At 32.7% G+C, this 11,442-nt stretch overlaps 2 protein-coding genes and 1 non-coding gene across 4 annotated transcripts; 2 read left to right on the top strand and 1 right to left on the bottom strand.

Moving 5' to 3' along the window:
- The first annotated feature begins 288 nt into the window (after positions 1-288).
- On the top strand, positions 289-376 carry TRNAY-GUA (transfer RNA tyrosine (anticodon GUA)). Its single transcript is given in 2 exon segments — positions 289-325; positions 341-376. It is a non-coding gene; the product is annotated as a tRNA-Tyr (tRNA).
- On the top strand, positions 342-6,213 carry LOC141679149 (actin-related protein 2/3 complex subunit 4). The gene is made up of 8 exons (XM_074485656.1): positions 342-513; positions 1,363-1,428; positions 2,738-2,790; positions 3,365-3,392; positions 3,723-3,797; positions 4,307-4,411; positions 5,294-5,383; positions 5,932-6,213. Exons 1-8 carry the CDS (start codon positions 454-456, stop codon positions 6,019-6,021), a joined length of 567 nt encoding a protein of 188 aa, XP_074341757.1. The 5' UTR covers positions 342-453; the 3' UTR covers positions 6,022-6,213.
- A 618-nt stretch (positions 6,214-6,831) lies between these two features.
- LOC141678400 (alkaline ceramidase-like) lies at positions 6,832-10,338 on the bottom strand. 2 transcript variants are annotated; one of them, XM_074484710.1, is made up of 3 exons: positions 10,110-10,338; positions 8,294-8,654; positions 6,832-7,621 (listed from the first exon to the last, which is right to left on the bottom strand). In XM_074484710.1, exons 2-3 carry the CDS (start codon positions 8,545-8,547, stop codon positions 7,108-7,110), a joined length of 768 nt encoding a protein of 255 aa, XP_074340811.1. In that variant the 5' UTR covers positions 8,548-8,654; positions 10,110-10,338; the 3' UTR covers positions 6,832-7,107. The 2 variants fall into 2 exon arrangements, with proteins under 2 accessions (XP_074340811.1, XP_074340810.1); XM_074484709.1 differs by having other exon boundaries at positions 8,294-8,644.
- Positions 10,339-11,442: the final 1,104 nt, after the last annotated feature.

Genomic DNA, 11,442 nt, shown 5'->3' with positions numbered 1-11,442 from the left:
TGAATATAAACTAGAACTATTTCTTAAATTTATCTCCACATACAAAAAAAATAATTGATTCCCAAGAAACTAAGTAGTTATTAGTATTACATTTGATTATCTGACACGTGTCTTTAAAATATTAAATTACAACTTTACAATTAATAATTTGATCAAAATTATGTGTTAAAAAGTTACACATCAAATATCTAAAACTATAAAAAGACCAAAGAAAACTTCATTTTGCAAAAAAACAGAAGACAAAAAATAAAAGTGATATATTAGAAAATAATTCATTTGTTCACGCATCCGACCTTAGCTCAGTTGGTAGAGCGGAGGACTGTAGTTGTAAAAATCAGACATCCTTAGGTCGCTGGTTCGAATCCGGCAGGTCGGATCAATTTTTTCCTTTTTATTTTTACCTTTTTACCCCTCAAAATATTTACTATTTCATTAGTCAATACTATTAGCAAAATGTTCCAACAAATTAATTTCACTTCTCAGCTTGATTTGAGCTTGCCCTTTTTCTCAATGGTAATTTTTCATTTCTCTATCTATTCCTCTATTTATTTTTGTATGTATAGGTGTATGTGTATGTTATATATTTGTTGGTTGTATTGAAGACCCTTGTGTCTATTTTTAGTTTCAAGATTTGGGTTTAGTGAATTAGTTTGATTAATTGAAATTAATGTTGTTAAAGATTTGACATGGGTTTAGTCTTTTTTTACATGTGTGTGTATAGGTTTATGTATATGGTGCTATTATTGTTCAAGATTTGCTGTAATTAGTGGTAAAGTTTTGATCTTTAGGTGTTACAAACATGAATTTGGAAAAAGGAGCCATCTTTGGGTGTTAAATTAAGAAAAGTTTGGATCTTTAGGTATTCGAACCATGAATTTGGAGAAAAGGAGCAGTCTTTGGGTGTTACATTGAGTAAAGTTTGGATCTTTAGGTATTCGAAAGATGAATTTGGTGAAAAGGAGCTGTTGTTGGGAAAGATTTCGTGTTTATGCATTAATGGAACTAGGGCATTATTAAATAGGATTGAGTTGTGTATAGTGTATTGATTAAGCATCAATGTTTTATTGATGTTGGCGAATTTTCTGAATGAAATGAAATGCGGGCCTGGGTGGTTTCTGTAAGTCGAGAATTTTTAAGATTGTATTAAGGAGGGGCATGATCGAGATTCTGAAGATTATGTTAATTCTTGAAGTTTAAGTGTATATATTTGTTATTCTTATGTTTCGAAGTTGACTATCCTCTTAAATATTTGGAAATGAAATGAATTGCGGGTCTGGGTGATTTTTTTGGAGTACAAGTGTATATGTTTTTAATTCTTATGTTTCAAAGTTAATTATCCTTGTTAATATTTGGAATTTTCAGGCAAACCCGTTGAAGTTGTATCTGAACTGTATTAGAAACACTCTGGAGGCTGCTATGTGTTTACAGGTAGGTGTAAACGAAGTGTTTGTTTTTGAATTATAAAGATTTAGTACATGTATCCTGCAATACTAGTTGGTTGAAATTATGACAATGTAGAATTTGTGTCCTGCTGTATTAGTAGTTGCAAGAGTGGTGTGAATGACTTTTACATTAGGTTTGGGGAAAAAAATCATAAAAGGGGCATATATTAAGACCATTTTATGTACAAGTCTAAGATTTATTTTCATCTTTCTTCCTCAAAAGTTTTGTGCTTTTCATCACAATGTGGTTTACTACCATCAAAAGAAATTTAAGCATAACTTCTAGCAGCAGCTAGTTTTACAAGGTTATAACCTGTTACTCATTTTTTTACCTTTCAATATTAATTGTCCATTTTTTGGTAATTCTTTTGTTCCTGGTTTGAGATGCTTTTTACATCTAAAATTCTGCAGCAGATATTGTGCGCACTAGTGTAAAGGCATTATCTCTTGTTTGATGGCAGAAGTCTGTAATATTAAATCGTAAAACAGAACTTAAACCATCAACAGTTGACATCAAGACTTCAGAACAAAAGTTCCTCTATACAAAAGCAAACCAGATTAGTGATATTTATTATGTTCAATATCATTTTAGTTTGAGAGATTTCTAGGAATAGTACTTGGTTAGTCCGAGTTAATTAAGAATTATTCTAGTGTTGCAAGAGCTTTAACTGCCTGCCGAGGGAAGCAATTATTTTTTGGAACTCCTTAAATTTATACGCAGAAGCTGCTAACCCCTTATCCTGTCATGCAAATCATCATAAATTTATTAAAGCTTAACAGTTGCTAATAGAACAGAAAATCAATTGACGACATCTTGAGTAAATGACCTGGTCCGAGATTTCTGGGTTAAGATCTTTGTCCAGAAGAATGTATTGTTGGTTGCTTTGATGTCTTTGTGTTATAACTAATTTATATTAGTTTGTTCTCTTTTGTACAACAAAAGCTGGCCTTGGTAATTTTGAGCGCAGTCACATTGTTAGTAGGATTTTTATGTAGTCCTGGAAAGTTATTAAATTACGAATCCGTAAGAACATTGGATCTGTATTCTGTAATCCCTTTTCCCCCTCTTGCTTATTTCCTTCGAGGGTATTGAGGTCTAAGCTCCTTGTGGTCACCCATGTCAGTCATTAGGAACTTGAAGACTATTTAAAGTTACGTTAAAAGTTTTTACCATTTAGAACTCCAACGATGCTTTCATTTGTTTTTAGGCCTCATTGTATATGAGTGCATCTATGAACTACTATCCATTGCATAGCTTATGTACTGATCATTTTTCTGTTGTATGATGGTTGCAGAACTTTCCTTGTCAAGAAGTTGAGAGACATAACAAACCAGAGGTTGAATTGAAGTACGTATCTGCGTTATTGTGTATTTTACTGAACATTATCACTGAAATGACGGTTTCATTTAAAATGCCATATCTATCATCTATAAATCCATATGAACATATTTATCAAATATTAATGTAAAAAAGCATAGTGAGGTCAACTCCTGCAAGATTTGCCTTCTGGTGAACAAGTATTGACATGTGTTAAATTGTATGTTTAAGAAATTGGAGTGTTTTGACCACATAGGTATTTTGTATCTTTGGCTTGGTGCCTAACACAATAGCATGATAAAGTACTATATGTAAAATATTATCTACCCTTTGCCTCATATATTAGTTTTCTTAAAATTTAAACCTGCTGTAAATCTTTTGTGATCTAAACCTAATTTTTTGATGATCTCTTGTGTGATTAATCTCGTGTAAAAATTGAAATTGTTGCAATACACAGCTTTTCAAATCGGCGATTCTAGTTAGTTTGGCATTTGAATTATGTCTTATGTTCAATTAACTTTTATCTATTTTACTCTTATTTTCTTGTGTAAACATATCTTGCATGTTGTAAGAATAACAAATTAATAATCTTTGCGATTTTCAGGACCAGTCCAGAACTTCTGCTTAATCCAGTAAGAATCTTTTTGTTGTCATTATGTGTATAACTATATGATTTTAAAGAAATAAGAATAGTGAAGAGGTTGATTCACAGTCTACATTTGCACTTTTGTATTAACGAATGCAGAAGTATTGGAACAAATATGAGTAAATTTTTTGAACAAATTTACATCATCTTTTGTTTTTATAGCAACAAATTTACATCATCTAATGGTCTTCCTGACTGCATAAATTGAGTTTCTTCTATAAGTTTTTGATTGTATTAATCTTTACGTAATACAAGTGGTCTGAACAGCAAATATTCAATTATACATTATTTCTAAAACGATGTTTTCTTCTTGTAGGTTTTGATATGTCGAAATGAGGCTGAGAAGTGCTTGATAGAAACTTCTATTAATTCACTGCGGATTAGCCTTAAGGTTAGTCTCGATACAAGTATTTTTAGAATCTTCAGTTGTCAAGTTTGGTGTTTTATTATTATGTTATGGGGCATCATATCTCAAGGATTTACACTAGACCTGCATTGTGAAGGACATGCTATTACTATTTGTGTTCTCTTGTATCTTCATCTACAGGATTCCATAAATAATTGCAATCTCCTTTTTCGACTTCTCGATAAAAATGGATAGGAGGCAGCTTCCATATGGAAGTATGTACAACATATAGATTTCTAGACTGCCCAGTCAATAAATGTAATCTAGTTATTAAGCTCAAGGCTGCAATTCAATGTCTTACAGATTGATTAGATCTGGTAGTGGAAAACTCTTTAGTTAGATTGTCTTTTCTGAGAAGCATTAAAAATATAATAACGATTACCTTACTTGTAGGATAATTTTATTAAAACTGTAAGTAGTCTGCAAGTTATTTTTTTAATTTCTTACATGTGTAACATGATTCTGACTATTTTTTTTTTGCTATCATTGTATAGGTAAAGCAGGCAGATGAACTTGAAAATATACTGGCAAAAAAATTTCTAAGATTTTTATCTATGAGGGCAGAAGCATTTCAGGTTTTAAGGAGACAGCCAGTACAGGTATGATCAAACGAGCTGATGCTAATCTTAATTTAATCTTCGTCCGTCCTGAATGGAATCTGTGTTGGTACCATGCAAACAGAATTATGGGCATCTCAAAAAATGTGTTATATCCTACAGGATTATATTGTAGAATTAAAGTATATGGTTAAAAGATTTTAGTGTAATAATATGATATGAGTTATATTTAATGCAACAGGGTCACAGTTCTTGCAATTAATGTCATCTCCCCTCGAAACCGAAAGATCTTGGTATAAAGTGCTCAACTAAAACTTTGGTCATAAAGAGACTACATGGATTGCAAATCTTACGGGATAGGCGGATACTTTCACTCACATTAGCCCCTGAATTCCTGCACATGACTTCCTTAAGTTTTAAGATAGGGATTGCATTCGTCTATTAGAGATTGAGTATATAAATACTGTTTTCTTGGGTTTTATTTAGGGACAAATCATGCTGATGTAGCCTTCTTGTTTTAGCACTACAATCTACCACATGGTTCTTCCTAGGCTTAATCCATAGTTTTCCTCTATTGCTTGCATCACAATTTTGTTCCTCTTGGCAAGATGGAAAGAAAAGCATAAGAATTTCCTTGCTGTTTTGAATTTAGATGTTTACCCAAAAAGAATTGTGGTTCTAGTGTGCACTTTAATCTGTAAATTTTTCCGGTAAAGGGATTTCACGATTCCTTGATCAGAAGTTCAATTATTCACCGTGATAAGCGATCACAAAAAGTTGACCCATGGGAATTTACCGAATACACATGAATGTAGTTTGTTTTTACATTTTAGTCCCTATCAGCCTTTTGAATGTAAAATTCATTTTATCTAATGACGTGTTATTGTTGATAATCAGTTTTTACCCTTGTCCATGTATTTTCAGGGATATGATATTAGTTTTCTTATAACTAACTATCATTGTGAAGACATGCAGAAGAATAAGCTTATAGATTTTATTGTGCAATTCATGGAGGTAAATTCTAGTATATTACTTGACATTCTCTCTGTTTACTTGTTTTATGAGTTTTTAGTCAGTCAACTAGGTAACTGATGATTAAAGCTCAAAAATAAAACTAATATAGTTGAGCATATTAGTGTTTTGCAACTTCGTAATTCGTATGATCTAGGTAAATGGTACAATCTTACAATTAATATCTAAATAATAAAACCTTCCCCAGAATTTTACTTTGCAACCAACAGGTCTCGTATTTCTACCTTCCGCACATATCCTTCAAGCTCATGAACCTGGTTTACCTGAAGGAGTAGTAACCAATAGGATATCTATGTACCATACTAGTAACAACATTAGTTAAGAATTCATCTTCTTATACATCTACGTCATGATTTTAGTGCAAAACATATACCTCTGAGCAAACCGTGGAGCACCCAAATTGATTGAACATTTAGAATCTAGTATACTGCATGCATAGTTTCACTTGCACATATATTTCATTTCAAAAAACCTGTAACCAAATGATACAAAAGGTTTATTGATTTCTTCTTCTTTAATCTGTGACACAGGATATCGATAAAGAGATTAGCGAGCTAAAACTTTCCATGAGCACAAGAGGGAGACTAGTCGCGACTGAGTTTCTTAAGCAATTTATTTGATAATTCTCAAATTAACTCATCTGGAATGCCCTAACATCTCTTCAAGATCACGCTTGATATGATAATGGCAATTAGTATCTTGTTACGTTCATGCTTTCTGTATTCCTCGATAGCTCGTTTGTTACACAAATCCTCGTCTTGTACTTGAATATTTTTGTATTCATTCCTCAATGTAGATCAGTTGTTTCTGTATTTGTTTCTTCCTCCCTCTTTCAGTCTTTTGCATGCTTTGGGTAGTGTATAGAAGAACTATTCTAAAAAAATTATAAATTCATTACATTAATAAGTTAAAAAAAATGAGCACGATTGGATAGCTCCAGTGGTAAGCAGCTTATCCTCTGTTGTCCAAGGTCCGGGTTCGATTCTGGCTCACCCGAGAATTATTGAGAATAGATACTCATTTGTAAGCTATAAGCCATATTAGTCAAAAAAAAAAGTTAAAAAAAAATATTATAGTTATAAAAATGATATCCTTTTCAAACTGAATAAACTCTTATGTTTATAATATGATTTTAACAGTTTTTTAAAATCATTTTCCAAATATTTCATTCACATCAATTTCAATGTCGTGTGAGTGCTTGGAAAATATCGGCTGATTGCTGGTTCTACTACCCAGAAATCGAAGGTAAACACGGTGGGCTTCTCAGGTTTTGGAAACTTAGCCGAGTAGAAACTCATTCCAAAACCACCACCAAAAGACCAACATTTATAGAATTTAGCAACCTTTAAAAATAGTATTGAAGTTGCAAAGCCAAACAAGAGAGAATGTTTAAAGAAGATTTGTAACAAAAAGATTGCAAAGACAAGTAGTCTGAGAACACAAGGTTTAATGACCAAAAAAAACCTAGTTCAAACTACGGAGAATGTGAATATCGTACACCAGGACAATTTAAGCTTTTACAGCAAAAAATTAGCTACTACAATCCAACTAGCAAAACGAATTTCAACTATCATTTACATCACATTCTTCAACTTGAGCAAAATGAAATATAAATAATTGTTTTCGACCTGCTTCTAACTCGCTTTAAAAGACCATTTGGACAACCTTCAAGGGAAGGATAATATATCTTCAAACAGCCACTCGTTTTACTGGATTTTCGGCTTTTCAATCTTCACATAAGGGAATAGTCCCATGAGGTGCTTAACCTTTGGATTCCATTGTCTTTGTTGAGCACGACAGAACATCAGGAATGTGTTGGCATAATATGAGTTGAAACCCATCAATACGTGCCATAATGCATGACCTTGTGGATTAACATACCAGCCAGAAATCTCCTTGCAGTAAACACGATCACAGAGCCAGCATATACTTGCCAGCAATAAGGTTATTACGTATAGTTTTGCAAGACGCTTTGCAGATATATCTTCCGTATAAATGTAATACTTGTACATTCGAGGAATGCATAGAAGACAAAGAACCGCGTAATGCACTTTGAATCCAATTCCAAACCGGATTTGTGAATGCACAACGGCAAATATTGCACCATATAGGAACAAAAAGGTGGGCATGGTACTACGATAATGCCAATCTGGAGAGTATAGTATGTAGATGTATAGGAGCATCTCCCACACCATTGGCGTTTCATCACCTTGCTGCTGCCTAAAGATATACACAAGTGACATCAATCATAAGTCATAACCACAATAGCATAATATTCAAGCAAGCACAATCTATATCAAAATTGAGAGTGTAGTATTTCGCACGAGGGCCATAATCGTCAGCCCGAAAATTGACACCCTGTAACTCCTGTCTAACATTCCAACAAAGTAAAATGCCTGATAACTATATAGCAGGATTAAATCAGTCATAAGTGTTAATTAGTACAGCATATCCATCAGCAACACTTTCATTTTTTTAGGTCATCTCTCAAGATCATTATCCCATTGCTAAGTTAACTTATTAGCTCAAACCCCTTAACATTGGCTTTCGTTACAAAAGAATTTGCAAACTCGTTATAAAATATTTTTTACTGGATCATGCCTCTTTCAAAAGGTCCATTTAGTTTATGAACTATATTTCAGAAAAGGAATTCAACTAGAGCATGCTGCTAACGGTTTTGAAAAACAAAGGTAATGGCTGAAGGGCTATGTTACTCAGACTCTTCCTTTTGTCTCGAGTCAGATACCCGACACTCGGACCTGGACACTTATTTTAGGCTAAAAACACGTAAAATTTTCAAAATGTTTCCGGGTCAGACACAACATATCCATGTTAGACACTTCTAGCGGAGTTCAGATAACAAAGCTGAAGGGTACGAAAAAAATAACTTACAATCTCTGCAATGTAGCATGAAATAGCATGCCCCCCATGGCAAGAATTATATTCGATAAGTGAAGTATGCTGAATCTTTTCTCAAACCGTTGTCTCAAGGCATTTACAAGACCAATGAGTGCCAAAAGAATGCCTGGAATGTTACCAATTGTATTGAAAAACTCTGCAATGTAAGAAGAGTAGACATAGTTCGGCTCGCACCAGTCAGTACTGGACGTGACAGGTCCCCAGAAGCTTAATATTTCGTCTTCCATTTTAAATTCTTTATATGAGCTCTAGCTGTTTGGTCGGATAAAATCAGACTGTCCAAGAATGTTGTTTGTTCACAAGAGTTTCTGATTCCTTAATTACCTGCGACAAACTTAAAACGTAAACATTTAATACATAAATGACTAGATAACAAATGACATATACAAATATACACTGTTATCTAGGAGAATAACAATCCAGCTATGCAGTATATGTGTGTGTGTTGTGTGTATATATACACTTAAGAACATTAAAGATGAACAAATTCCTCGTTTCTTTAGCAATGTTGTGGTGGAGTAACAATGCAATTATATACCTATTAGATGTTATTGAATTCAGGAAATAGCCGGGCGAAGATTTACAAACTTAAGGACATAGTTAAAAACCGTTAAGAGTATTGGGTAAGAAGCGCATTTGTTAGTACTGTTATAAAAAATAAAGGTTTCCTAGCTAAACAACTGTTTGCTCCTTTACAAATTGACCACGATATTACAACAGATAGGCAAATCATGTTAGGGTTTATCTACCACAGCAATTCGTCACCGAATACTTGACTAACAATTATGTAGCTCATAAAATTTGATGAAAATTGTTTTAAAAAGACGCTTAGATACATTTCAAAAGTAAACCTCTAAGATCTAACAATGCTACTTCTCTAACTTGCCTAATATTTCCATTTCTAATTAAAAAACGAAAAACTTCATTAATAATTAACTAAAAAGACTAATTCTATTCCATATTCTTCCCTCGCAAATATAGTAACTAAAAGAAATTGCACACCAAAAAGATAAGAAAAGCGTTTAAACGTCTCTAGTACAATAAACATACTAAACACCTCCACAAAACCTAGTGCATCGAGCAGCAGAGGATCTTCGCTCATTCCGAAAAACGGTCAACACAATAATAAATAACCTCCCACCCTTACTTTCCGCCACTACTATATCCTTCCTAATCTTTACAACGAACAACCGCATATTTACATCTCGCTAACGATAAAAACAACAAAACCTACAAAGCTCTCAAAATCACACTATTAAATAAACGACAAACAAAATTCTCAACTTACAGAAAACATTTTTCAATGTTCACTAGTCACAATAATAAATAAACCTTCCGCCCTCACTTTCCGCCACTACCTACTACATCCTTCCTAGTCTATATAACTAACAACAACCGCACATTTACAAGTCTCAATAACAATAAAAACAACAAAAATTACAAAACTCCGAAAATCACACTATCACATAAACCACAAAATCCTCAACTAACCGAAAACAAATTTCAATTTTTCGATACACAATACGAACCCTAGAAGTATCAAAACACTCTAACTACGATAAAACTCATCAATTACGACAAATCGACACGAATTTAACAACACCGAAAAGCAACTAACTACTACGCAATTCAATTAATCAAATACACATCATCAGCAACATAATAAACATCAATTATAAGGCCAAGAGATGAAATTACACTAACAAATCCAAAATTAAAAAAACAATTACAAAATATATATCTAGTTCAATATAATTAAAATGCATCTGAGGAGATGAAAATGAGTTACCAATTCGAATCAGATCTGTAATTCTCTCTCCTTCAAATCTCTCCCGTTTCTCTCTCTCTCTCTCTCCTTTAAATCTCTCTGTCTCTCTCGCTCTCTCTCGCTCTCTCTCTCTCGCTGTATGTGAATAGATCTCTATGGGCGATAAAGGTATGGTGGTTTTTTGGTGGAATCGAAAAAAGTTAAAACGAGACTCAGATGCCCTGCCAGCACTCTCTCAATTCACTACGCGGTGTTTTTCACTTTCTTTTATTTATTTAATTTAATTATTATTTTAGGGAAAAATAAAGTGCAAAGTAGTTTTTAATTAAATAAAACTAACACACGGCCACATGGATGAGTAGAAAAAACCAAACCCAAAAATAAAAAAGAAAGAAGGTTCAAAATACACCAGTTTTCAGTTTCTAGAGCCAAAAATACCCGTATGCGCGAGTTCCGCCCTAAATACTCACATATTATGCATTACACAAATGCGTATTCAGACTTTTAAAAAAATGTAAAGAACACGCATTACAAGAATGCGTGTTTTGTTTTTGAATTTAGTTAGAATACGCATCTTGAAGATGCGTATTCGCTAAAAATCAAAAATTAACCCCGCATTCTGTACATGTGTGTTCTTTACAAATTTTAAAAAAAAATAGAATTCGCACGTGAGCAATGCATATTCAATGGGTATTTAGGGCGGAACCCCCGGCAATGAGCATTTTGGGCAAATCTCCCTAAATGGTGGATATTTTGGTTTTTCACCCAATTAAAATTATCAATAATTTACATCGAAAAAATTCAAATTGAAAAAATTGAACCCAAAAAATTAAAATTTGATGCGGTTTAAATTTCAATTTCTATATCCAACTGAACCGAAATTAACAAAATTGATACTCCCTCTTCCCCCTTCAATTCTTTACATTGGTGGATGAGGACTCGACACACAAATTAATACTCTTATTAAATCTAGTTGCATATATCTTTTTTTTTTTAAAAAAAATCTTCTAAATAAAAATATAATGTTCAAACTTTTAAAAATAAATTACGGCAATATACTTTATAGTTATCTTAAAATACGTGTCAAGCATGTGAAAAAACTGTAAAGAAATGAGGGGACATATGTAGTATTATATAAATAAATAGGTATATATATTACACATATTATTAATATAATTTTAAAATAATTAATTTTAATATTTATTACATAATACTTACTTATTAGTATAAAATTTTATAAAATAACACTATAAGCTATATAAGATAAATATTGGAAATAAGCCTTGCCATTTATGAGCTCTTTCCTCGTGTGAATAATTTTTTTTTTAATTTGTTATCTATTAGCCATGATAAT

Source organism: Apium graveolens, chromosome 8, assembly GCF_009905375.1.
Source record: "Apium graveolens cultivar Ventura chromosome 8, ASM990537v1, whole genome shotgun sequence".
Classification (NCBI taxonomy): domain Eukaryota; kingdom Viridiplantae; phylum Streptophyta; class Magnoliopsida; order Apiales; family Apiaceae; genus Apium; species Apium graveolens.
The sequence above is the reverse complement of the archived record's forward strand: the minus strand, read 5'-3'. Positions and strand labels throughout refer to the sequence as shown.